Here is a 27,870-nt window from a genome sequence, read left to right as displayed (position 1 = left end):
CTGCTCCAGGAGCTGCGTCTGGATGCCAACCGTTTTCAACGGTATACGCGGCTGACAACGGCCCAGTTTGACGAGCTGTTGGCAAGAATCGGAGGCAGGATTGCTCGGTTGGACACCAACTACAGGCGCTCCATCACAGCTGAAGAGCGCCTGGCCATTTGTCTCCGGTGAGTGGCTGTGTGTGTGTGTGTGTGTGTGTGTGTGTGTGTGTGTGTGTGGAGTTGTATTACGTTTCCATGGTTTCAGTAGTTGTCATAGTTACACATAGATTACGGCAGCCAATCAGCGCTGAGCGACAAGCGACTGACGGCCAGAGACTTGGGATTTCTCATCTCGAGCGACAGAGCGATTGAGCTATTTTTCGCTCCGTCGCTCGGTCGCTGTCGCTCGGAGCCCCAGCGATTTTTCGCCTGAGTGATTAATCGCTCAGTCGCTCGTTTGCATTGACTTAATACGTAAACTTGTCGCCAGCAAAAAAAATAAAAGGTCCGGTGTGAACGCACCTTTACAGGCTGATGGAATGTGAATACTGTAGAGTGCAGGATCAGGCTACATTGTAAATACAGATAAGATCCCATGTATTCAGCACAGTATGCATGATTATAGTAGTTAGTAGACCTATAAAAAAAAAAGAATACCTGATATATTAGAATGAATAATTATTTCTGATAATTTGGGATACTGTGATTGTTGCCATATATTATTGTCAATTTCTTTATTTTTTATTTCTGTCTTTATTATAGTAACTAACTGATGGAAAAAACTACTGAAAGGTCATTTGAATGTTTAAGTAGGCCCTACATGTTTTGTAAACGCAATTTTAAGGTCATCAATATCCATGTTATTCATTAATATTCCAACTTTCCCCTGGATCCATCCCTGTTTGTCGTGAAACACCAAGCCCAAGTCCTTGTCAACACATTCATACATATAAACGCCCAAGACAAAGTGATAATGTTTCATGTAAATGTATCTCTCGTGTACACAATTGCATGTGATACTCGTGTTTATTTCAAACTGAACTCTAACTGAACGCGAAAAAACACACATCACTACTCAGGCTATATGGTTCGTGCATGAAGTATATTTCATTTGCAGAAAAATTCCAATTATGGGGTTATTTCCTAATTTTATTGTCATACTTTTACTATTATAATTGTAATTTGATGCATGTGAGCTTGTTTATCAATAGCTGATGTTGTGGAAACACGATTATCTCTTTGCATTTGTCATTGTCACATTAAACATTCTTTTCAACGGACCAGAATGTCAACTTGTACACACAAAGTTGAGAGCTGGAAACGGAGACAGGTCACCTTCAAAGTGTTTAACGTAAACTAAAAGATGAATAAATAGTCAAAACAATATGTATAGTTTTACCTGTTAAGCAGTGAGATTTCCTTCATTAGATAATAACGCGACTAAGCTATCCAATGTGAAAAAGTTTATTTATTGTCTCTCTTAATCAGGCAAAGTAAATTAATGAATGAATGATGAATAAAATAAATAAATCATTATTTTGGCAATTTGTTGATTTATTTAGCTTAGATGGACCGCTGCAGCCAGCACACTTCAAAGAAACAAAACTTGGTGAGCTGAGCTGTCTCTGTTTCTGGCACTCGATCTCGTGTTGCCTTTTCATTTTACAAATTGGATGATAGGATAAGTTGACAATCTTGTGCGCTGAATTGTACGCCTTTGTTTAATGTGACGATGACAAACGCTTTAACAAGGCCACATGCATCAAAATACAATTGAATTAGCACAAGCAGGAGAATGAAATTAAGAAATACCCCTTAAACTGGCATTTGCCATTATACAACATGAACAAGTGCAAATTAATTATACTTCATGCACAGACCCTATATGCAGACTGTGCACATTTATCTTTGAGTCAATAAGTTAACACAAAGTTTTATTCAGTGTTGTCCATTGATTCATTATTTACCAGACTTAATCTACATTTCCTTGTTGCTAGGAACACCAGCATTCTAGTACCCGCCACAGCGTCTGCCAGAGCATGTAATTTTATTGTTTGTGTTCATGAGCACATACTATAACAATGCATTTGTTTGACAAAGTTAATAGAAATTATGGAAAATAAACAAAATATATCACAAAGCTTAGAGCAGGATCAGCAGCCTTTTCAATGTCCTGTGCCAATTTACAATGTTTAGGCCTATATTTTTTTTAATTTGCACATTGATTTTGAGCCTTGTTTATTGTCTGTTGCTGTTTGCATTTGACATAATATGAAAATAGCCATACTGTAAGTGTTTTACATTAATTGTTCTACCTGGAGAGAATGGGTGAGCTCTCACAGAGACGGGTGTGTGCGCGCTGGGCTGGACAGCAGCCAGCAGCTCTGGTGGTCACACTGTTAAGCTTTATTAGGCTACATTTTAATTGCTGATTTGTTATAAGTGAGGACAATTTTAGATGTTGCTTATTGTTTTTAGCTTTTACTATTTACAACACCAAGATCTAGTTTGTAGGCTAACAAAATATAGGTTTGTCCAGTGGCAGCTTGGCATGGAGCCAATGCATGATTAAACATTATGTGCAATAAACTGACCCTAACTTTAGAGTAACAAACTAATATCCAACCAGGATTTTGACACACAGTAAACCACTAATTAATGCGCTTAAACACACGCTTTGATACTGAGTCAATGAGGAAATAAAATAGCGTGTCTGGTTCCAGAGGGAGGAGAGGGAAGCTCAGAGTCCTGATGTGTTTACTGTAGTCTGGACTGCTAACATGTGCCACCTGGTGGTTGTTGGTGTGCACTGCAGCTAATGCAAAATCAGCTGTATAAAATAAAAGTCCCCCCACCTTTTATGCTGTGGCAATGGCGTCCTCTAGGAGAAACATCTGTAGCTGATTGGCTACCACCCTGGCATTCTTTAGTACAGCTAGGTTTATCATCTGGACCAGCAGCCTTATTTATATTCACTCTCAGTAGGATTTTTCTCACGTTCCAATGTGGTTACTAGCTTTTCACACAGAGACTCCAAATTATCTCCGCAGCGAAGGCTCGCCATTTCTCCGCCTTTGTTCACACTGAACCAAGCAGCTCCAGCGTAAAGCCGCACCATTGTGTCAATTCATACAGCACTCCAGCACTGCGGATCCAAAAGAGGCACACGACGGTACACGTCATGATGTTGACGTAATGATGTTTCCCCCGGTGACCACTGAAGGAAACATGTACCCGCTGACTGTTTATAATCACATGGATGCTGTTATAATGTTTTGTGATTGAGATCCTGACACACCATGCATCCTGGAAAGTGACAAAGTTAAGTTTTTTGCTCTAAGTTACATAATTACATAATCTCCATCAGTAAACAGGACACTGCCTGACTCTCTCACTTGCTGGGAGGGATGCTGTTTTCTGGGAGAAAGTTCACTGAAGTCTTGGTTGGGAGGGCTGACCGTTGCGGGGATTTTTTTCAAGACAGTCACTACAACAACACAATAGTGAAGGAGACAAACAGTGAGTTAAAGTTTTTTACTGGGGACAGACGCTGTTTTTCGGGCAGAAATGTGATTTAGAGTCAGTAGGACAGACTTGATGACCGGCATGATGACAGACACTTCTCCGTATAACTGCTGTATTTTTTTCCACATATAGCTTTCCAAAGACACTACAAGTTACCACGTTACTGTTGTTTGGTCATGTAACATTGCTTTGTGGGACATTTCTCTTTATTTTGTTGAGTGAAGGATCTGTTTAGTTGTCAGACTGTGAACACCATCAGACCAACACGCCCCCACTCCGCGCCTCCGGCTTATCCGGGCTACTGTCTCTGTTTTGCGCCGTTGCTTCAGCAAAGTGTCTTTAACTCAGTCAAGTCAGTCAGACAGTCAAGCCCCCCCACACCTCTTGTCCTCTGTCTACACACACTCTCTCACACACAAACACACACACACATACTCCGGTCTGAGGCCCCCCGAGTTACGCCGCCTCCCCCTCCTTCAAAGCGGCATCAGCGTTTACAACTTCTATCAAGCAGAACTGTCCTTCTGGTCATGAAAAGAAAAAAAACAAAAAAAACCACCATGAGAACCGCATACAGAAACAGCTACCAGTTAAACTTGTGGTTCCAAATAACAGTAACATTAAGTAGATATGCTAGCTTCCATTCCATCTCTCTCTAGTCTGGCTGTCCGTCTTGCTAACCTAGATTGTCAGTGTATTCCTCAGTCTGTGTTTTATTCGTCAGTCACTTTCAGTGCTGTTATGTGACTTTGAGCTTGACAAATGTGAGACTGAAATACAACTCGTTATTTTTTATGTTTACGGAAAACAGTGTTCATGAACTGCAACTTGGAAAAGATAACCGCGTCCCACGTGTACACACATTCATATTTGCGTGCATTAAATGAAACTCTCGTTTTCCAGCAGCAACCTCTGTGTGGACCAGACAGACAATATATACTTAAAGGATAACTACCGTTTTTTACAACCTGGACCTTATTTCTAGCAAAATATATGATCATTTACTCACCCAGATAACTTTGGTGTCATTTGAAGTCGTTCGGACGAAATTAGATCCAGTGTAGCGCCGGTATATCCATATAATACGAGTGACGGGGCATCGAAACACAGCCTCTATATAACGCATTATTTGCCACGAAACTAGTTCATTTCACCAATATTTTGTTACGATATGCTAGTGCTATTCCCCTCTGAGTCCGGGCTCATCTGTTATCAACATCCGGGGTCAAACTAGCTGTAGCAGCTACAGGTAAACAAGCCGGCTGTTGCGGGTGCGCGCGCAGCTCAGAGATGACATCTTCCAGGTCAGAGGTAGTAGGTCAACCTACAGACCCCGGATGTTGACAACAGATGAGCTCGGACTCAGAGGGGAATAGCACTAGCGTATCGTAACAAAATATTGGTGAAATGAACTAGTTTCGTGGCAGATGATGCGTTATATAGAGGCTGTGTTTCGGTGCCCCGTCACTCGCATTATATGGATATACCGGTGCTACACTGGATCTAATTTCGTCCGAACAACGCCAAATGACACCAAAGTTATCTGGGTGAGTAAATGATAATATATTTTGCTAGAAATAAGGTCCAGGTCGTAAAAAACGGTAGTTATCCTTTAAGCTGGCACTCATGAGCGCTCACAATTTTGAAACAAGACAATGATTATCTAGTCTCTCAGTCAGGGTTTAGTTACAGCTCTGGACTAAAGCACGATGGAAAGCAATGGATTGATATTGACTATTGACTATAGCCTTGAAGGCTTGTGTTAACATTGTATAGCCAAAGCTGTTAAATATAGTGACTTGTGAAGACCGCACTAATCACCAGCCAGCAGAGACAAAGGTTGGCGTAATATTTTCTAATTTTAAATTGTCTAACCTATTACGTTTCTCTTGAAGTGCACCAAAGTGATGCATTTAACTTTAAAATGTGCAAAAATTTCTAACGGGGACCATACCCCCAAACCCTGCTAAATGGTCCGAGGTCCACCCACTATAGTCTTATGGAACCCTGTGGGAAACATCGTCACATAGCATCATGATATGCAAGAAAGCTTAAAAACCTGGAATCCCCACAAGCTAGTAAAAAAGGTAGGGAATTAAAAAATCTTCAACTCTTCAAATAGTCTAGGCTGTCAGCCAGCTAAAATGATTCTGTTTATTCTCATTTGGCCAACTTGGTTCATCAAACACTTGGAGGTCTGATACAATATCTTTGGATTAGGGATGCAACTATCAGTTACTTTGATTATTGATTAATCTGCCAAGCAGCAATTTGTGTGAAAATTATTTCAAAAATTAATAGAAATTGTTAAGGAATGTATCAAGTGAACTGTTTAGTATACAGATGTATTAATTCTAAAGATATTTTTTGTCATGGTCGTATTGCTTTATCATTTTATGGTATTTTTTCATCTTTTTGTTAAAATTGTATTTTAACGTTCACATGATTTCCCAATAATTCATCAAATCATAAAATCATTATCGCGGAAACACTATTGTAGTGGTGCCTCTAAGGAAAGGAGTCATTCACATCTCAAAATGACTTCAGGTGTGGAAAGTCTATCAGGATACAATTAAGTATAAGCTGCACTTTTGAACTCTAGGTGTTATTGTTCAGACAGCTACAGATAAACTCTATGAAGAACTGAAAAAAACAATGCTGTGTCAAATAATCATCAATCAAATCGTGCTGAGTTATCCAGAAGAACAGAGCCCAGTTGATTGCTGAATGTCAACCGGACCTGACTTTGCACCTAATGAATGAGATAAATGTACATGGGCATATAGGTTTCAGGACTTGTGGCGGTACTGACAGTAAAATGCTTACAAGCCAGCCCAACCTACGTAAAAATATAAACAAAAAACATGTAAATCTAGAGGGGATGCCCAATGTCAGCTACTTGGACAGTAAACCAATAAACAAATGCCTCTTCAGGGTATAATCAAAAAATTCCTCTTCAGGTTATAATCAAAAAATGCCTCTTCGGGGGATAATCAAATGAAAATGTACTCCGACAGGCCCCAGTGAAATACAATGTCAAAACTGAAGGTGTATAGGGGCTTGGGTTTCAAGGGGTTCAAGAATGAACACAGTTTCCCTCACTAGAATGACAAGAAAACATGATAGGGCCTAAACAGACCAAAGTTTCTGGCTGGCAATCTAATGGGATGAGGTTCTCAGTGAGTCGGGGACAGATTCAGAATGAGTGTGAGAGCTACCTGGGTGCCATTCCCCACCTCTTTTAAGCCTTCACAAAAGGGCGACATCACAACATGATTGACTGGGAGGGGAATGCCCCAAGCTGCTTACACAGGTGATCTGAATCCCCTGCAATAAGTCCAGAGGGATTTTGAAAATCAGCCCAAAACAAAGTCTTAAACAATGGGACTGCTACCCTACTCTTCATTATCAGTTCACAAAAACCTGATAAATTCATCCTCATCACTATTATCACTGACCATAAAAATACGCCTGAGAGCTTCTCGCTCCTGAGCCTCCACCTCAGCACTGAATGTTGGGTGACATTCCTTCAAGTTACACAAAGTAACTACCCACAGGTCCTGACCTGTATCCTCGAGCACAATCTGGTAGTTTACAGGACCTACCTGCTCCATGACGCGATATGGGCCGATCCACCGTGGGACAAGTTTTGCAGTATCATTATTGGAAGCCTTGGACATTGGAGGGGCCTTCAGCCAGACCCTGTCTTTTGCTTTGTAATTGACATGTCTTCTGTTTTAATTGTAAGTTTGAGCCTGTTTTCTTCTTGCCGGTTCCAGATTCGACTTAACAAGCGCTTGGACATTCTTCAGAGCATGTGGGAACTGGGACGAGGGCTCCAAGAGCTCTTGTAAAAGGTCCCTTTCAAAGACCCTCTAAGCAATAGCTCAGCTGAAGTAAAGCCAGTGGCTTCACTGACTGCAGAGTTCAGGGCAAAACGCAACTCCTGTATGAAGCGATCCCAACTTTTATGCTTGTCCCCAACATAGGAAGCGATCATGCTTTTTAGAGTGAGGTTGATGCGCTCCATCATGTTAGTCTGTGGATGGTAGGCAGTTGTGAGTCTATGGACAACTCCCCAACTATCACACAGTTCTTTGAAAACCTCAGAGGTGAACTTAGGTCCATGGTCGAACAGGATATACTTTGGGATACCCCAACATGTAAAGACATCCTTCCGCAGATACTTACTTACTGTGGAAGCCATAGCATTACGCAATGGAAACAATTCAACCAACCGAATAGAATAATCTACCAAATCAAGTAATTGTGTGTTTTCTAATGAGCTACAAGGCAGAGGACCCATAAGATCCAAATCTAGCATTTCCCTTGGCTCTGTTACTACGGTCTGTTGGAGTAAGCCGGCAGTTTTCCCGGACTCAGGCTTGTATTTCTGACAAACAGGACAAGACTTGACATACTTTGCAATATCAGTCCATATTTTCAGCCAGTAAACAACTTCCCAATATCCTTTGCTGGGTTTTATATCGTCCGAAATGACAACTCAAAGGATTATTGTGGTATGCCTGCAGGACAACAGAGCGAAGGGACTCTGGTACATGCACCTGGTATAGGTCACCTCGGTCAGGATGTTTGGTTTTCCGGTAAACCTTATCCTCAAAGACGACAAAACCAGAGTCTGAGTCATCCGTAAGCAGTGCCTCATACAATTTATGGACTTCTGGATCGTTCCTCTGAGCTTTCCAGATATCCTCATCAGTCAGGGAAAAAGGAACAAATTCTCATCACATGCCAGGGAAGGTGAATACAATGCCAGCATCAGGTGCATTGTTTAACTTACCCTTACGATACTCAATCGTAAAAGAACATTTCTGCATGCAGCGCCCAGCAAATAAGCCTGGAGCTAGCTTTCATGTTGTTAAAGACCGACAGCAATGAAGAGTGGTCAGTGACGACCACAAAAGGATCTCCTTCCAAATAATGTCTCCATTTCTCTAAACTCCAGACCACTGCAAGACACTCACGTTCTGTGGTGGAGTAGTTTTGCTTTGCGCCGGACAGAGAGTCCCTTCCATAAGCAATGACCTGCTCTTGGGAGGAAGTGTCTGATCTTTGTGCCAAGACAACTCCAAGACCTGTCAAACTTGCATCACTGTAGACAACAAAGGTGTTACGCATATTGGGGTGACCAAGGACAGGAGGTGGTCAGATGGTCTTTGAGACATTGAAATGCCTTCTTCCACTGATCTGTCCACAGAACCACCGCTCCTTTTCATTTCAGTGTGTTAAGAGGGTCCGCAATCATTGAAAAGTTTGGGACATAACGATGGTACCATCCCACAAGACCCAGAAACCTTTTGACTTCCCTCAGGGCCCTTGGCACCAGGTAGTCACACAGCGCCACCTTCTTCGCCGGATCTGCCCGCACTCCATCCTTACTCACCACATGACCCAGGTATTTAAGTTTGGGGCAACAGAAGTGGCATTTCTTAAGCTTGAGGGTAAGGCCAGCCTGCTGGAGACAATCAAACACTCACTGGATGTCATCAAAGTGTCTTTAGAATAGATAATGTCATCCAGGTACACCATGCAGCAGTCTCCAAGGCAGCTCTGCAGCACATGATTCATCAGCCTTTGGAAGGTGGCTGGAGCACCTCAGACCAAAAGGCATGACCCAAAAATGGAACAACCCACAAGATGTGACAAACGCTGCCAGGGGCTGGCTTTCAGGGTGGATTTCCCCTGCCAATACCCACTGTTAAAGGATAAGTACCGTTTTTTACAACCTGGACCTTATTTCTGGCAAAACATATGGTCATTTACTCACCCAGATAACTTTGGTGTCATTCGGCGTCGTTCGGACGAAATTAGATCCAGTGTAGCGGCGATATATCCATATAATGGGAGTAACGGGGCATCGACACACAGCCTCTATATAATGCATTATCTGCCACGAAACTAGTTAATTTCATCAATATTTTGTTATGAAATGCTAGCGCTATTAGCCTCTGAGTCCGGGCTCGTCTATTGTCAACATCCGGGGTCTGTAGGCTGATCTACTACCTCTGACCTGGAAGATGTCGTCTCTGAGCTGCGCGCGCACCCGCGACAGCGCGCCTTGTTTACCTGTAGCTGCTGCTGCTAGTTTGACCCCGGATGTTGATAACGGACGAGCCCGGACTCAGAGGCTAATAGCGCTAGCATATCGTAACAAAATATTGATGAAATTAACTAGTTTCGTGGCAGATAATGCGTTATATAGAGGCTGTGTGTCGCTGCCCCGTCTCTCCCATTATATGGATATATCGCCGCTACACTGGATCTAATTTCGTCCGAACGACGCCGAATGACACCAAAGTTATCTGGGTGAGTAAATGACCATATCTTTTGCCAGAAATAAGGTCCAGGTTGTAAAAAACGGTACTTATCCTTTAAGATCTAGGGTGGTAAACACAGTGGAACCTGCCAGCGACTCAAGGATCTCAGAAATGGTTGGCAGAGGATAGGCATCTCCAAAACCTTGTTAATTAATACGACGGAAATCCACACAAAACCGGGGGGAGCCACCATCTTTCCTAGGCACCAATACAATTGGGCATCCCCTCTAGATTTACATGTTTTATGTTTATATTTTTATGTAGGTTGGGCTGGCTTGTAAGCATTTTACTGCCAGTACCGCCACAGACTTACAGAGTTACTATATATGTGCAGATATAGTTGTGTATCAAAGTAAGGAGCAACACGACACATAAGACACAAGTGAATTTGTGTAAAACAATAAGACATAAAAGACATTTGTCTGTGAGCCTCTTGTCTTTGCTCTATAGCTATGTATATTGCATAAATGACTTTTAAATTTTGCTACATTTTGTTTTTTTCATCTGTAATTTTCTTTGGCTTTATTGCTGAAACAAGTACTACCGATGATGGGACTGTGAGACGAAGCACACAGTGGCGTTTCAAGTTGCTGCTTTTAATGATCACAACAGTATAAGAACATATAAGACGTACTGGTTTTAGACTAGGAGTTAGAAACTAATTTTAATTGCAACCCTGTGTTGTATAATAACAAATAAATCACCTTAGAGATTCAATGTGTGTAAATGTATTTAGAGCTACCTCATGTCTTTATCAGGTCAGGTCCAGTTTGGGATGGAATTATTTACAATACAACAACAAATAGCAACATGTAACAGTCCTTTCCCTGCTGTCACAGTGACACATTTTTCCTGTCTGAAGTCTTTCCTCCACCAGTCTGACTGGGGAAATCAAGTTTCTCTAATCTCCTAGCCTGGTGAAGGGAAGCAGGTTTCTTGTTTACATGAAATTTAAGAGGTAAGATTACTGCAGGTAGCTTACTGTAACCAGGTTACTGAAGTGCAAGCAAACACACTAACTGAAAATTAATTAATCATCATAGGTGACCATCTTGACTGGCTATCTGAGGCAAACCTTGGGCCGATTTTTGTAATGCTAAATTTAAATAGATTTTAATTTAAGTAAAAATTACCACTGAAGCAACTAGGGATGTGCACGGTTACTCGGATACTCGGGTACCCGAGTAGACAATCTGCTAATCGGTTACGAATTATTAACCGGTTAACCTAGGATTATTTCATTGTCGGCGATGCCGGGTGTATAGTCGCTCTGTTTCTCGTCTATTTCAGCCTTTACACCGACCCCACCGGTGTGTTTGTAACGTTAGCTTACCCAGAAGCCGAGCAGTCAAGCCTGTCCAATAGGGACCCGTGTGCCGTCACATGACGGGCTAAAATCCAATGGGAAAACATGATCTGCCAAAGATCGTTTATTTACATCAAGATGGTTGCTCTGTTGCCGTGTGTGATCACTACTATCAGGAAATCTCCCTTAAATCCTAATAAATAATGCGTAAATTAACATGTATGCAATATTTCGGGGTCCGCCTGCTATTCCGACATGTCTCTCTTTAGACATGCCGCTATTCCGACAAGTCTCCGACAATGGCAAAAAACAATGTCGAAATAGTGGGACGCTTGAAAAATAACTTTAATGCCGCTATTCCGACAATTACAGGTCACTGTCTAAATAGCGGCATGTCGGAATAGCAGCATGTAACCGCATTTGTAACCTTAAACTGGCTTACAACCACTCAACGAGTTCGATGCGAAACCACTTAAGGTTCAAGAAACACGAAAGCATAAGCACTGCTAATTACTGAAAAAAAAAAAAAATCCCGGGGTATAAATGCGCTCCGTCCAGAGGGGAAACTTTTTTTTTCCCAGTCATAAACTCATATGTGCATCTTAAACTCCAATCTACTCTTATTAACCACCTGATATTTTGTCTGACGACGCTGTGTGTCAGCAATGCGCTGTCTGATGGACAGAGCGCATTTATGAGTCATATATTTTATTACTCGGTTACTCGATTAGGACCAGGTTCGGGTACTCGGTTAGAAAATTACTCGAAATGCCCATCCCTAGAAGCAACCAGACCACACTCAACAAAGCTAACAGGCTTTCTGTAGCAGGACTCTGGGGGGACTTTGATGTAGGTGTGAATGTGACCATACAATCGCCCAAACATTAATATTAAACATGTTTGATGTTTTTTCTCCAATACTTGTGTTGTACCCTTGTTCTTTTTTGTGATCTAATTTTTAAATTGTAAACTGCACAATTTTTAAGGCGTCTGCCACGCTTTGATGTATCTTTCTGACTGTAAATAATGGTTGAAGGAGTGTACATCCCTAAGTAGCCCATCCATCATCTTAATCACCCTCTAATGATCAGATGTCGTGTGTGTGTGTGTGTGTGTGTGTGTGTGTGTGTGTGTGTGTGTGTGTGTGTGTAACTGTGTCAGTGCATGCATACTTGAGTGTGTTGAAACTAGACTACATGCATGTAATACTGATTACACAGCAAGGCGATACCACCTTCACTCAAGATTGTATTATGTGTTTGTGTCTGTGTCTGTGTGTTTTCAGATAACAGTTTTAAACCACTACAATGAGGATATATCTGCATTAAGAGGGCATTTGGACTTGTTTTTAAGGTTCAGTTTAGATCAGTTGGTGAGGGGCTAAAGAATGGATTAGGGGTCCTCACAAGTATAGAAAGACCAGTGTGTTACAAGGTCAGTTTATTGTCATTTTTAAAAAACACAAGGGTTTAAAAAAAAATACATTATGTTTGAGTCCTCTGTGCTACATCTATTTTAGAGTGAGTGTGTGTTAGAGAGAGAGAGAGAGAGAGAGAGAGAGAGAGAGAGAGAGAGAGAGAGAGAGAGAGAGAGAATCTAGTCCCCATTCATCCTGTAATGGGGAGACGATGAGAAAGGAAACAGTGAACTAACACAGTGACAGTGATAGTCACACGTATATGTTACATCCTGGAACTAAAAAACTCACTTCTCTGTTTACTCTGTTGTTTATTTATCGCTGCCAAGAGATGAATTTATAACACACATTTGTCTCTGTTACTCTCTCATACTAAAACCCATATACACATATAGACCTCCTAAGCAGACAGACAGCAGACCACAGCCCCTGTTTAAATACAACTGGCCTGAAGGAGCCACAAACAGAAAGTTTCAATTTGCTGTTTCATGCATCTACTGCTGACCAAATTAGATTTTCACCCTCCAGTTACACAACAACGAGAACATGTGCTTGATGCTTAAAATTTGCAGTAAAAACATTTGAAATAATTATGGGTCTCTTTCCCAGACCAGTGCAAAGTGGCTAACTTCAGACTGACGGTGGTGCGCCGCTGATAGAGAGGAGGCTGAGGAGAGGAGAGGAGGAGTAGTGAAGAGAGGAGAGTGTGGAGAGGGCTGCATTTTTTTCTCTGACGTTATAGTATTATTTTGTGCTATGGAAGCCTCATATGTAGGTCAATTAACACACCTGCGAGTAAAAGCGAGTAAAGCAGGAACGGAGAAGAGAGGCCTCCGTCTTATAACTTTTCAAACTAAAGTTGTAGCCTATTTTTTCTTGCTATTGATTAAGCATATAAACAAGGAACTTTAAGCTTATCTGAATATGTCAGCTCAGCGATTGTAAGAACAAGCATCAGGTAGGTTAAATGTTATCACTAAAGGAAGCAACGCTGAACACGGAGTCAGGATCATTATTGCCGCAGAATAATGCTGCCTCACAGCATCGCACAGTAACATTACAGCAAATACAGTCAGTTGTTGGGAATACACGAGTAAATACTAATCTGTGAAATTAACATTTGGTAGATCCATGTTGATGTAAAGACAGTAGGTATTCCACATGATCCGATTGTTTTCTTCATCCTGGCTCCAGGCCTTACCATGCACGAGTGGCACCATGGCGCGACCGCTGTCAATTAAATACAATCAACAGATTCCCTCAGTAATATTTAGCTTAAGTTAGCTTGTCGTTATCCAACAGCAAGTGGATTTAAATGGTCACCTTGTGGGTAATAGGGGTCACACAAAATAATAGCTTTTTTGTTGCATAGGTGTAACTCCTGGGTGGACAGGGGGGCACCACCCCCCGTCCTGGGAAAAATATGATTTGCCTCCCAAGTATATCACTGTAAACACAACTAGTAGTGTTTGTAGTGTTAATGTAGTTTTTCTTATCTGGCAGGGTGTCTGAGCGTTTGAGTTACAACACTACATTGTGTGTCCTTGTCAAGTTGCTCTCGAGAAAATTTCATGTAGATGTCCCCTTCAAAGGTGATATTAGATTTGCGCCAGTGCAGATTTGACTTTTCAGGTGAGCTTTAAAGACTGGCCCTTCACACCTCATATGTACTTTATTTGTAGAGTCCCTCTACTGCCTGCAGACGAATTGAAACCTCCCAGACAGCGCACTTTGCAGACAACAAAAACTATTTGCATGTGTGCAACACCTCCGCTGCTACAACTGCATCCTCGGGACTGTATTCTGTGAATTGAGGATTTATTTTGACCAGAGGTGATTGGGGAAAGACAAACCACAGTTTTATTACATTTATGCTGGGTTTGAATAAAATGTGTTATACAACTAGAGAGGGCAAGTTCTGAAAACTTGCAGTTGTGAATGCTGGCTATTGAAAATTTGACACCAAATGCGCATTGCTGGCTAAAATTGTGAATACTAACATGCATGAATGTTGTGGAAAATGTTAGAATGTTAAGACAGTCTCAGTTGTCTTTTTCCAATTGGAATCAAAGTTGGTAGTGGTAACTATGAGACAGTTGATTTCATAGAGATTTTAGCTGAGGCTCAACTCACATTATCATGCTTCTCCCTGAAAGACAGTAGCCCCTTCTAGATAGAAAATGTGCCACATTTGCAACCAGGCAAAGGCTGCAATCTGCCGCCTTGTCTATGTGAAACGGAGGTGTAATATTCCTCCTTTGCAAAAAAGCCGCCACTGGGGTAGGCGTAAACATGTGACGTGACGTGAAGCACGAAGTTGGGCGTGAACAGTGACGTAAAACAACTGCTTTTTCTCCTGGCGAAAGCCACGTCAGCTAAGCTCCACGCTAAGCTCCAAGCTCCGGTTGTTTTGCAACCTTTCGTACAAAATACCATCTTTCACAGTCCCTGTGATCTGGTTGTTAATGATTCTTTTGGCTGTGATGGTTAGCATCTCCTGGATCTCGGCGGCTTTCCAGTTGCTCATCTTGACGTCCGCGGATGAAGTGATGAACTGACTGCTGTGATCAGCTGTTTCCTGCTTTTAAAACTCCCGGCTGTGGGTCGCACAACAGTGCACACGTCATCGACATCTCCACCAATGTCACGCAATTGCCAGCACATCAGTGCCTTGGTTTTACATAGCAATGGAGGCGGCAAAAAGTGTACCCTCTGAGGCGGCATATTGGTGGACTAAAACAGACCCCCAATATGCCGCGCTCTGTCTAAATTCACAGACCTAGCGGCAAAAAGGACAGCCAAATTGGTGGCTTGCTGTCCAGTATAAAAACGGCTTGTAACTGCAATCACTTAAATGGCATTATGTTAGAAACTATGAGAGGGTACTGAACACACTGAAATTGTTGTGTGGTTATTTTATAGGATGTGGCTAGTGGAGCAGTTGAGAAAAGTGGCTGTGTTTGCTTCCCTACAGAATTGTATTCTTCTCATGTAAATAGGAGACCATATTTCAGTTGGTACGGGCTGCTGTTGGTTTGAAGCCCACTGAGCCAAAATTATAAGTTCAGTTGCTTCCAGAACTTCATTAGTGCGACCAGCACAAGTTTTCTTACCAGTTCATGTTTTAATTATGTTGGTGGAGTGAACATTTGGGAATGGGAGAATGGGAGGTTTTAGGCAAGTTTTGAGCTCCTCTCCACTCTGTCAGTTGGTTCCTTCACTGTAGCTCCCAACATTCTGTTACATACAAACTGTTAGGGCCCAAAGATGATGTAGTTCATTGTGGATTTCAAAATGGGCTCTGAGCTGAACTAAGTTCCCCAGAATTCCCCAGTCTTCACACCCAGGTGCCAGTTCCTGCTAGTATTCCAGCTCAGTTAGCGCCAGCAGCTGCGACGCAAAGCTTGCCAGCTAACTCCACAATCTGAGGAACACATAGAAAGTTATCACTAAGCTACTATCCCTGCAAAGGAAATGAGCAACCAGTTTCCTCCACCGGCTGTCTTTCTTGGTTTCAGACCTTGCACAGCAAGAGCAGCATTGTTCAACATTGGGATTACAATCTTCTCCTGCTTGGCTCATCAGCCAAGGAACCACCGGCACCTTTTCTTCAAAGACTGGTAACGTTGAACAGGGCCGAGATAGGACACAGCATTGCATTGCATGGCCAAGCACAGGACTTTATGCTCTGTTGCATTCTTAGAGGTGCGGTTGAATGCAATGGAAATGACAGTGTATGTAGGTAGTTTCAAGTTCTTTGCCAACTGCACAACACTTACAGTGAAGCAGTTGTTGATGGAGGAGAGGCAGGTTTGTCTCAGCCAGCAGCAACATTTACAAGTTTGACAAATTTTCAGATACTGGTACATGACAAACTAAGCTTAACTGTTACTACATACAGACAGCTTTTGTTTTAGTGTACCACTAAATTTTTTTATTACACTCGCTGTCAACTCAAGTAAACTCCAATCATCATTGTCACTGTCTCCATTAGGGCTGCCCGATAAATCGAATTTTCATCGTCATCGCGATATGAACATGTGCGATAAACACATCGCAAAAGACTGCCTGACACGCGATGAATAAGAAAAATCATTTTGTTTACATGCGGCATGCATGCACCGTGAGCATGCTAACATTTAGCCTATCAGACGGAGCCCTGGATACAAGGGCCAATCAGATGAAGCCCCAGCTAGCCGTTAGCTACCCTGACAAAATTAATCGGCATCAGTTTGGTGGTGATTGCCAGGTTACAATGGCTGAGGGAGGAGAGAAAAGCGATGAAAATGGTCGACGAAGAACAGCACTTCTGCTATATGGAGTTATTTTGGATTCAGGAGAGACGACGTTGTAACGTGGGCTGGTGAAGGGGAAGGTGATGGTCCACTTTAGTGCGGCAACGCCGGGTAGCTCCGGTTACTCAAGAGACGGCAGGCAACATTGGGGATTTCCGCACGGCACTTTTATTCATAACACTGACCATGCCATGCCAGGTCTCTAAGGCACTAATGTTACAGGCATCCATGCAAACGGACACACCGAGGTTCTTCTACCGACAGTTTACAAAATAAAAACACATCGCTCTGTTAGCGGTATCCTTTCTCATGAGGAGCGGAAGTACACCTGCTCTTCTTCATCGTACAGGTTACATTACCCATTAAACAAAAGGAGGCGCCACCTAGTGGCGCTACATTAAATAACTCTGACTGTTGCAACGTGTTACAAAGACAGGTACTGTGTAAGCACATCAGCACATCTTCAGCACATCAGGGAATGGAATGGAATGGAAACCTAACAAAGTTAACATGCTGGTTTTCTGGGCCAAGAACTTGTGTTAAGGGAATAACTAAGGTTGTAACTTGACCTACAGGGTAGATATTTTTTCCTGATTTTATTTTCTCTTGATTTAGTGGGCTGGCCCTACTCTATTTCAGTTCATACTATAGATCTCTGCACCTTGTTAGGCAGTCAAGGGCCTTGATGATTGTGATGAGAGACATTACAGTTAATATAAAGTGCCATGTTTAATTTATATTTATTTAATTATGTAAGTTGTTTCCCCCTGGATTTTTTTAAATTTATTTCAACTCTGCATGGTAAGAGATGTTTTGGTTGAGTTTACAAGAAACATAATTTAAAGGGAGCAGGGGAAATTAAACTTTAATTTCATATAATTATAATGTCTTATTTAAATTAATGTTCTGCTTAATTGGTTGGGTATTCATGTGCAGTTTGTGCATTGTTCTATTCAATGTTTCAGGTCTATGTTAGCTGTCTACATATTAATGCGGAAACACTATTATTAACTGTATAGATAATAATATGCAAACTTCAACATTTGTTTATTTATCGCAAGTTATATCGTCATCGCAATATTGAACAGTGTTATCGCACATCGCAGATTTTCCTCATATCGTGCAGGCCTAGTCTCCACCATGTGTTAATGTTGTGGAGCTCAGCAAAGGAAATGCTTCAACAACGTGATAACAATTCACACCAAAAAATACAGATTAAAGAACCGTTAACTGTAACAGAGCTTGTTAATTCTATAGTATTTCATAATTTAGCCCTAGGGACCGTTTAATACTGGGTGTGGGAGGGCCTTATATCTGTCCCGGAAAAGAGTGTATACATGAACAGAGTAGCCCTTTTCACACAGAGACGCTGCATTATCTCCACAGTAAAGGCTTGCCAATCTCTGCATTTGTTTGTTCTCACAGAACCAAGCAGCTCTGGCGTAAAGCCGCACCAGTTTGTCAATTCATACAGCACGCCGGCCCTGAGGATCCAAAAGAGGCCTGACAGTACACGTCATGATGATGACGTCTGTGTGGTTTTTTCAAATCAAATCAAATCAAATTTTATTTGTATAGCCCAAATTCACAAATCACAGTTTGCCTCAGAGGGCTTTACAATCTGTACAGAGACGACACCCTCTGTCCTTCGACCCTCGATTCGAGTGAGGAAAAACTTGCCCCAAAAAAAGCCCTTTTAACAGGGAAAAAAAATGCGGAAGAAACCTCAGGGAGAGCCACAGAGGAGGGATCCCTCTCCCAGGACGGACAGACGTGCAATAGATGTCGCATGTACAGAGCAGATCAACAAGATCACAATGTATTCAATTATAAGCGATGGTTGACAGGAGTGAAAGTACATAAAGATGTATTACAGCAATAATAATGAAATTTTTTTTTTTAAATTTTTTTCAACGTGTTTCCCCTGGTGTCCTCCTATTAATCTAAACATGTACCTGCTGACTGTTTATAATCATATGATGCTGTTATAATGTGTTGTGATTGAGATCCTGACCCACCAAACATCTTCGAAAGTGACAAAGTTAAGTTTTTCACTCTAAATTACATAATTACATAATCTCCATCAGTAAACAGGACGCTGCCTGACTCTCTCACTTGCTGGGAGGGATGTTATTTTCTGGGGGAAAGTTCACTGAAGTCTCAGTCGGGAGGGCTCACCATCATAGTGATTTTTTTCAAAACAGTCACTACAACAACACGATAGTGGATGGAAGGAGACAAACACATGGTGAGTTAAAGTTTTTCGCCGGGGACAGACGTTGTATTTCAGGCAGAAATGTGACGAAGATTCGGCAGGACAGACAGGAGGACAGAGGCTTTTCCACATATAACTGCGGCATTTTTTTCCTCATATAAGTTGCCAAAGACACTACCAATTACCACGTTACTGTTGTTTGGTCCTGTAACGTTGCTTTGTGGGTCATTTCTCTTTTGTTTGATGAGTGAAGGATCTGTTTCACACAGACGGCGGCTCTCCTCTGTTGTGCCTCTGCCTCACATCAGAGCCGCAACAAAATTTCCCCCCTCTCCACATCTGAAACTTTCACACAGAGGACGATGTGGAGAATCGGTGCATGATTCCTGCACCCAAAGGGCAGTGTGAATGGGGCTAGTGATACCTCATAGGTAGGACAGCTGATGTGCTCTTGATATCTCGGGAGGACTAGGACTGCTCAGGTTGGCGTTTTTAAAATCCACGGCCACAATAAAAGCAGCCTCCGCTTGTGAGGTCTTGATCCTATCAGTAATTCCATACAGCTTTCATTAACCATGAAACAGACACTTCCAAATTGTAATGTCTGGTCTTGGTGGTGAATGAAAAGTCTCTCTGGAACAATAGTCGAGTGGAGTCTGGGATAGGGTTGTCACGATACCAGAATTTCAGTAGTCGATACCAATACCTGTGAATTTCCACGATTCTCGATACTAATTCGATACCACAATTTAAAAAAAAACAACAGAACCCATGTACTTTTAAATACACTAATTTATTGAAAACTGCTTCAAACTGTCAAGTATTTAACACCACTGTGCTTCAACATCTTTTTGCACAGAATTTAAATTGCAGTACCAGCTGCCAACTGCCAAAAGGTACTTTTAGTTTAAATAACATAAGGTAAGAGACGGTCAGACAGTATCTCATCATGTCACCTTACGTATAATGACGCAGACCGTACCGTTACATTACGTTAAACATCTACATGAGTGAGCGACTGAGCGAGAGTAGAAGCCTGCGCCCCAGCTGACTCTCATGCCCAAATGACGGAACGTAGGCATATTGGGGTTAACGTATGACGTGACACAACAGTGATAGTAAACGGAAACTCACTCGAAACTCACTTGAATTCTCTAAACAAGTCGGGGTGCCTGTCTTTGAGGTGTTTGGCCAGGTTTGACGTGCTTCCTCCTTTCGTTTGAAAACTTCTGAGGCACTGTTTGCATGTCGGCTTGTTTGAGTCTAGAATTGCTCCGTATTCATCCGCCTCGAATGCAAAATATTTCCACACGCGACTCTTAATACCTGTCTTGTCGACGAGCCGACGTGTTGTGCTTTCACTCTCACTTGCTGAAGCCATTTCTTTCTAAGATGGCAGGTTTCCTTCTTCGGCGCCACTGACTGCTCTGTGCTGCTCACACGCGTATACTGCCCCCGTCAGTTCTGCCAAGAATCGACACGGCTCGCCGAGTGAAAAGTTGTATATTCGGTTCTGACGTTACCAGAAAAAAGCAAGTATCGAATTATTTTTTTCGTGTCGGCATCGAAGTGGTACCGAAGTATCGGTTCTTGTGACAACCCTAGTCTGGGATCAAGCAAAGTCTCCTTGAAAACCATAACGTTACAGTATACTATCTTACTGTACCTTTGAAAAAAGTTCATCCAGCATATTTTCCACTGACTACGAACAATGTGTATGACAATAATTTTCCAGCTGCTTTTCACAGGTCAATTTTAAATACTGATTTGTATTCTAATGTATGGTCCTTGATTGACACAAAATAATTGAAGAGCTCAATCAATAGAGAAACTGCAGTTGGCCTTAGACAATCTTCAGACCTAGGATCAGTAGAGGATCGCTCTTCCTGATTTTCTTATGGATACCCAAATGTCCCATACTGTCCTTCACTTCACTAGTGGTGTTTGGGGACACATTGTGAGAGCCTGACACAGATACTCAAAGTAGATACAGAAACAGATACACTAGTTGCTCTTGACATTTTTGACAGAATTAGTTGCCCACACTGTTTAATACAAGTGACATTTCTAACTGAAGTCTGCAACCTGTATTATGAAAACACATTTAGCCTACCATTACCACTAGTAACCACAAGTGTGTTGCAAATCAATCCTGGGCCTGTTTCAAACAAATTTGTAAAATGACAGCTACATGTACAACATGAACATTTCTTCATGTTCATTTTTACACATTGCATGAATCAAAACATCATGTATTTCTAATTATCTAAAAATAGGACACAACACGCTCGATTCACGTAATACTTTGAATACAGTCCTGTGCTATCCTTGAAAAGGCTGCAGCTCCCCCTATTGGGATGTACCTGTTGTGCAGATTGTGGGGTTCAAGAGGTCAGTGCAGCCTCAGTGCTGTCCTTGATTTTTCTTGTTTCTTTTTGCTTATTCACAAATGTATCTGCAATTTGCAAGCAACAATTGTGAGATGTGACGCTGGCACCATGTAATCACAAACTGCTTCTGTGAAACAGCCGGCATGACTGAAATCAGGGCCACATTAAACCCCAACAAACGTAGCAGAACTAGTGATGCAAATTTTAAGCTATTTATTTAATTGATAGATTATCGGTTTATCATTAATGACAGACTAAATATGTTGTCTGTTTTTCCATTAGAAAACAGTTATAACCACTAACTTTATACATGTTTAATGCAGAATCAGAGTAAGGTACATTAAGAGTTAAAAGAACAGATAAAGTAAACACCAAGTTACTGGAATGATTAACTAAATGACAAAAATCCAACCCATATTCAGGCTATTAAATGGCTAAAATACAATAATGTCAGCTTATGTAGAATGTCTTTTTGTATGTTTTAAATAGAAAGTTACTGTATTTTGATTAAATAAATGTTCTCATACCAGTATTTTGTATTTTAATTTGATATAATTGATAAGAAAGTATGTATGTATTTGTTCCCATCTATGATTGTTGGTTGATCCATTTTTAATCAGTTAAACTATGAACAGCGATTAATCATTACCACCTCTAAGCAGCAGAACGTTTGTATGAAATGGAAACGGTACCACACTGAGCACTCTGTTGTGTTGTTGTGTTACGCAAGCACACAGCCTTTTTAATACAATAGGGTTAATATTATGCTGTTTATCCATAACATCTGCCGGCCTGGCTCTACGCGGTTTGATTGGCGGCCAGGGTTTTGCTTTTCCATCAAAACTGGGCTACCTGCTTGAAGGTGTGTCTTAAACCAATGACGCTTGTCTCAATCCGATTTAACCCCTAACAAAGTGGCTCCGCTAATTCAGTTACAATTACGTTTCTTTTACTATAATTTCTTCACAACTTCACAGGAAACCTGTTTTCACCAGCAGTAACTAAACATGACTCACAGCTGAAATAGCTGAAAGTGAACACGATGAAACAGTAAAATACAGCAGATGTCTGAAAGTACAGACAGAAAGAGAGAAACTAAAGAGATTCAGTAAGAAGCTACAAAAGTACTGAGAGCTGAACACAGACTTTTAAAAACATCTTTCTCTCAGGTTTCCTGCACAGACACGAGTTGAGTAACAATATAAGGGGGAGACGGGTGCTTGTTACGGGTTGGCTGCAGGCGCTAGACGTCACCATGGCCCGCTCAGAGGCGTGGCGGCTGGGCTCAATTCAGCATAGTAAAACTGGTAATGGAAAAGCAAATCTGGCTGGCGGAAAAAAACGGCACAATTGTTGTCTAGGTTTAGGTTGTTTGCCAAAGTCAGCCACCTGCCGATTAAGTGAAGGGGTTAGCCAGAGTTAATGACTTCAACCCAGGCCCAGGTGGACCAGCTATTCTCATTTGAGTGACCTCCCGACCTCCCAACTTGGCTACCTTGCCAACATGGTTTCAAAAATGGGATGAAATATCAATATTTTTCAAGGTATTGTATAGAAGTTTGAAATTTTATTATTGCGACAACACTTGTCTATACACGTCACTGCTAACTGGGTATTCTCCAGCATTGTCACAGCACTGTGGAGATAGGTCTCGCTATCAGAGACTACCTTTTGTACACTGTTTCTTACAGTTTCGAGGAAACATGTTGTTCAATCCGGAAACAGTTGCAAAACGGTGTACACCATTTTCAGATTGAACATACCCCAGGCTGAAAACAGTACCTTCAAATAGCTCAGATTTAGGATGATTGGGCCCTTGAGTGTCTGCCAATACGCTGGTACAGTAACCATTCCATATGCTCTGAAACACATCACTGTTTAGTGGTTTTAAATGCACTGTAACAAACTCAACAAGAATAACTTTACCCCAAACAGTCAGTAGGGTGCATACCTCCACCAAGCCCAAAAAGCCTAATCCAATATCAAACCTGTTAGCCCTTTCAAACCACACATAACTTCTTTGCCACTCATAGATGCCAGCCACCTTAGTACGCCGAAATTTTTCCTCAAGATCCATGCGTTATTCTCTGAGAAACTGACAAAATATGGAAAATCACCACCATCTCACAATGTTAGAGAAAGGGAGAAAAAATTCCAGGATCCGTCCCTTTACACAGATCCGCACCAAAAGTTAATGGACTCTATTCTGGGCCAAGACCCATCCTCGACCCTAGAATCAGGTTGGTAGTTTTTGTGTAAGCCTGCTTACAAACCAACCAACCAACCAACAGACAAACAAAATGACATGGGTGAAAACATAACCTCCTTGGCTGAGGTCAAAAACTTGACAAAATTGTTGTTGCAGCAATATTTTTTATGCTTAAGGAAAAGAAAATTCATCATAAAAAGTAGGACACATTACAGGCCAACATTTCCAGTTATGTGTACATGGTTTCATATAGGCCAATCATCTTAGATTTCATGCATAAATAATAGTATATTCCTGGTTGATGTAGCCTGCAGGATAGAAGAAATCATCATAAAAACTAGAACACAACAGGCTCCACAGGAAGAAATTTCAAATGATATATTTATCAGTGTGTAAATTATTTCATATCAGGTAATGTCTTAGTCGTACTGCACAAATGATAGTTTCTTGTTTTAAAAATGTAGAGTGGATTTTCTAGCCAACATCCTGTTTGTGAGGAAGAGTGGTGACATGAAGTAACCTGTAGTGTGTGACAGTTTGGGGATGCTCGCACACTGACAGAATGACAGTGGCAGCAATCACACGAGCGCGCACATGCACGCGGTCGTCTGTGATGCTGTACTGCAGGGTAACGTTAGATAATATTTTTTGCTCTCCTACCCTCCGTCCTACTCCGTATTGGCTGGCGCTCCACCGGGCCCGGTTGTCCACCGCTGATTCTCCGTTGCCGGGCAGCGAACCGGAGTCCGAATCCTCCCCCTCCTCTAGCTCCTCTTCCCCCTCCTCTCTCTCCTCCGCCTCCGTCTCCCTCTCCTCCGTTTTCAGCCGCTTTGCCGCCCTTCCGTACTCCCCTTCGTCGCGCTGCCCGGCTCCTTCTACCGTCGACATGCTTGCGGCTGCGGTGTACCTGTTGGAGAGCGCGACTGTGTCTGGAGCTGGTCAAACTGACACGTCCATGTCAGCAGAATTCCGTAGCGTCTCCTCGTTTAGCAGCCTCCGTGTGTCTGTGCCTATCTGTCCCTGCCCCCGTCTCCACTCTCAGTCCCTGTATGTCTCTCAATCGCTCCCCAACACCAGTGATTTTCTATGTGTGGAGGTGTGAGTGGATAGTGCACATCCCGCCCCGTGCTCTTCCCTTATTGGCCGGTGTAGTCTTGCACCTTGGAGATACGGCGTCTGATTGGCCGGTGACGATGCGTCAACAGAGAGCTTTCCACACTCTGCAGAGGAGTGCGCAGAGAGGGAGCTGAGAGGGGAATGGTGGGCTAGCTAGAACCAGCAGGAGACAGACTTCAAATTGCAGAACGTAGGAAAAACACCGAGAGAGATTGTGTCGGTATAAGCGTTTATTTGCTGCATCACCAAAGAAGGGGTAATTGTCTTTGTCAGCCATCATGTCAAGAAATCAGTAGGCACTTACTAAAGGCACTAACCTTGCTGACGGCTCGATGAGCAGTGTTCATGGTAGGCCATAATGTCCAACAAAAAGGTCAAGCAAAGTTGACAAATGTGATTGCATTGATTGATAACACACCTATTTTTACTTTCAGGAACATTTGGCAGATGGCACAGTTATTCATGTCAATGAGGGTGTATTATTCTTATGCTGTGGGGGAAATTAAAGGGGTATAGTACTCCAGCCATTTTGTATTGAACTCCCATGAATTTGGATTTTTTGGAATATTTCAAAGCAAATACAGTGAAATACAAAAGACAATATGTGTTGGTGTTATATTTATTTACTTTTTATGCATTTACAGACATACACATTTTTTGTACGCATCATAATTAAAAGAAACACATTTCCGATGCCAGGTCAAAAACAAGTTACGACACAGAAAGCAAAGTTAAGTATTGATTTACAGTGGTCCTTAGAAGAGAGCAGTTAAAGGCGTGGGTTGGTACGATTATAGAAACCAATAAGAGCAAGTCCCACATTTAGGACTCCCTTCAAAGCCAGTCCTCTAAAAACACATGAATGCGCACAGCTTGACCACAGCAACTGCCCCGTAGCTCTCACTGGCCAGTTGGGAGATGTGTTCGCTACGAGATTGCTTAGCCTTTTGTGTGTAATAAAAACATAAATGAACAACTATGTTGCTTCCACAGCAGCTCTGTTCTTTGGCTCAGCAGCTGTGTACCTTTTGCTGCTGGGTTAGCTGCTGAACAGCCTCAGTAGCTGTGTACAACACATTGTTGACATCGCTAACTGTATCCACTACCTCATGTCTCATGCAAATGTAGGAAGACACCTAATATTCTCATCAATGTAAACGACAAACATGGCTATTGTTAGTACTCACAGTTTTAAAGCTAGCATGTTAGTATTGGGAAAATTTGGCTGCATGTTGTCCTCCATTCTTGTGCGACTAGCTTCAGCAATGTAACCACGCCATGTACGACAAGCCTTGTGGAAGATTATATGCATGCAGTGCACACAGATAGGGAGCTGCGAAGGTAGACAAGCTGGTAGACCAAACACACATTTCACTGATCCGAGTGAAATGTTTGGATGGGCTTATTAGAGGCCTGCGACAGCAACAGGCACAGGATTTCTTTTCCCGAGAACATATGGTTTATTGACTGCTGTTGAGACATTTTCTACAATTATAAAATAACTCACCACCCTAGCTTTAAACCTGCCAATGTTAAATGAAAAGCACTCTCATTAGTTTTCATTTTCTTTTATTGTCTGGACTGCAGCAAAGTAAGGGCCAGCCATAAAAAACACAAAAGTCTGTCCCTCACTGACTGAATGAGGAAGTTACAGCACTGATCACTCAAGTGTTGGAGTTCCCCCTTGGATGTTGCTCTATGAGTACAGGCACAGCCCTGGAATATAGTCCCGAAAGGACACTTACACTGCTGGCATATTGCATCTCCTAGCTAAAACTACAGGGCAGCTATAATATTAGACTATTGCCTTTTGAGGTACAACATGGTGTTATGAGACAGGACAGGTTGGAGCTAGCTGGTTGGCTAACATTAGTAGACCTAGCTGTATTTTTTAATTACACTGTACATGTAAAAACACAACTAGGGACAAAAGTTGAAAATTAGCAATAGCTATAAACTCGCAGTACGCAACTGATGTACCTCACAGATGACTTGTAGTTTACTGCCACTTACTACGTGGGCCTCCCCTCAGTGTTGCTTTGTGTATAAATTAAGGCCGGACAATTGGCTTCAGTACATACCCACTTTATGAAAAATCAATAACCAGTCCATGTCTTGCCAATGCATCACAGCGCAATGGCGCAACACAGGACATCATATGTACATAGATGGCACAGCAACAGTACAGTACCTGATATACAACATGAGGGAATGAAACTGGAAAACTACATAAAACTCTTTGCCATGAGAAGCAAAAACAATGGTTACTCACTGTAACTGTCCAGCAGAGCAGGAGAGAAAAAAGTTCTCCATATAACAAGAGACATGAGGGAGAGCGCACAGTTAAAGCACCCCAAAATAACAGTCACTCTGACAAAACACTCGCTACACAGAAAGTCATACAAAAAACAAGAGATATCTGCAGTTAGAAACGAATGAAAGAGCAGGGGAGGTTAATAGATAGTTAGCTAGAATCAGAATTAGAACAAGTTCTCTCCCAAATCAAACATCTTAAGATAGGAGTGAAAAGTATTGTTTTTGCAACTGCATTTATACATTTTCTTTTACTCAAATGTAACTTGAACATGAAATGTGATCTACTTCAGCACACTTTAAGAGCAAATATTACTGGGACCCAAATTGTAGCCAGGAATTCACATTAGATGAACCATGAATATCTGTATAACATGTTGGCCACAATTTGTTGATCAACTGTCCAATCACAGCCTGGGGGCAAAACCATGGACAGAGTTTATCATCGCTGTCAGGACAGACAGCCTTTCACATTGAAATGTGAAGACTGTCTTGCAGACTGGACAGTTTTCACTTTGTTTTCTGAGTTGTCCCCTTGAAAATGAATTAATTAACTTATTAAGAATGAAAAGCTAAGTAATTGTCCTTTCAGCATGTGTTTTTGAATTTAATTACAACACAGTAAATGCACACATGTAAAGGAAATATATGTAAAATGTGTATTATATTTCTCTTAATTATTTTGTTCACGTTATTTTATTTAAAATATCTTTCATAAACCTGTAATGGAGCTAATTAAAAAAAACAAAAAACACTACCTCTACC

General features: G+C 41.8%; 1 protein-coding gene across 1 annotated transcript in view; it reads right to left on the bottom strand.

Moving 5' to 3' along the window:
• The window catches only part of LOC311271112 (heterogeneous nuclear ribonucleoprotein L-like), a 73,498-nt gene extending 48,721 nt beyond the window's left edge, over positions 1–24,777 (bottom strand). The window contains exon 1 of the mRNA XM_084376589.1: positions 24,337–24,777. Within this exon, the coding sequence (XP_084232715.1) occupies positions 24,337–24,564 (228 nt within the window). The 5' untranslated portion in view covers positions 24,565–24,777. The remainder of the gene's footprint in view (positions 1–24,336) is intronic.
• Positions 24,778–27,870: the final 3,093 nt, after the last annotated feature.

The sequence above is a fragment of the Pagrus pagrus genome (genome assembly GCF_965226575.1).
Source record: "Pagrus pagrus genome assembly, chromosome: 15".
Taxonomy (NCBI): domain Eukaryota; kingdom Metazoa; phylum Chordata; class Actinopteri; order Spariformes; family Sparidae; genus Pagrus; species Pagrus pagrus.
The sequence above is the reverse complement of the archived record's forward strand: the minus strand, read 5'-3'. Positions and strand labels throughout refer to the sequence as shown.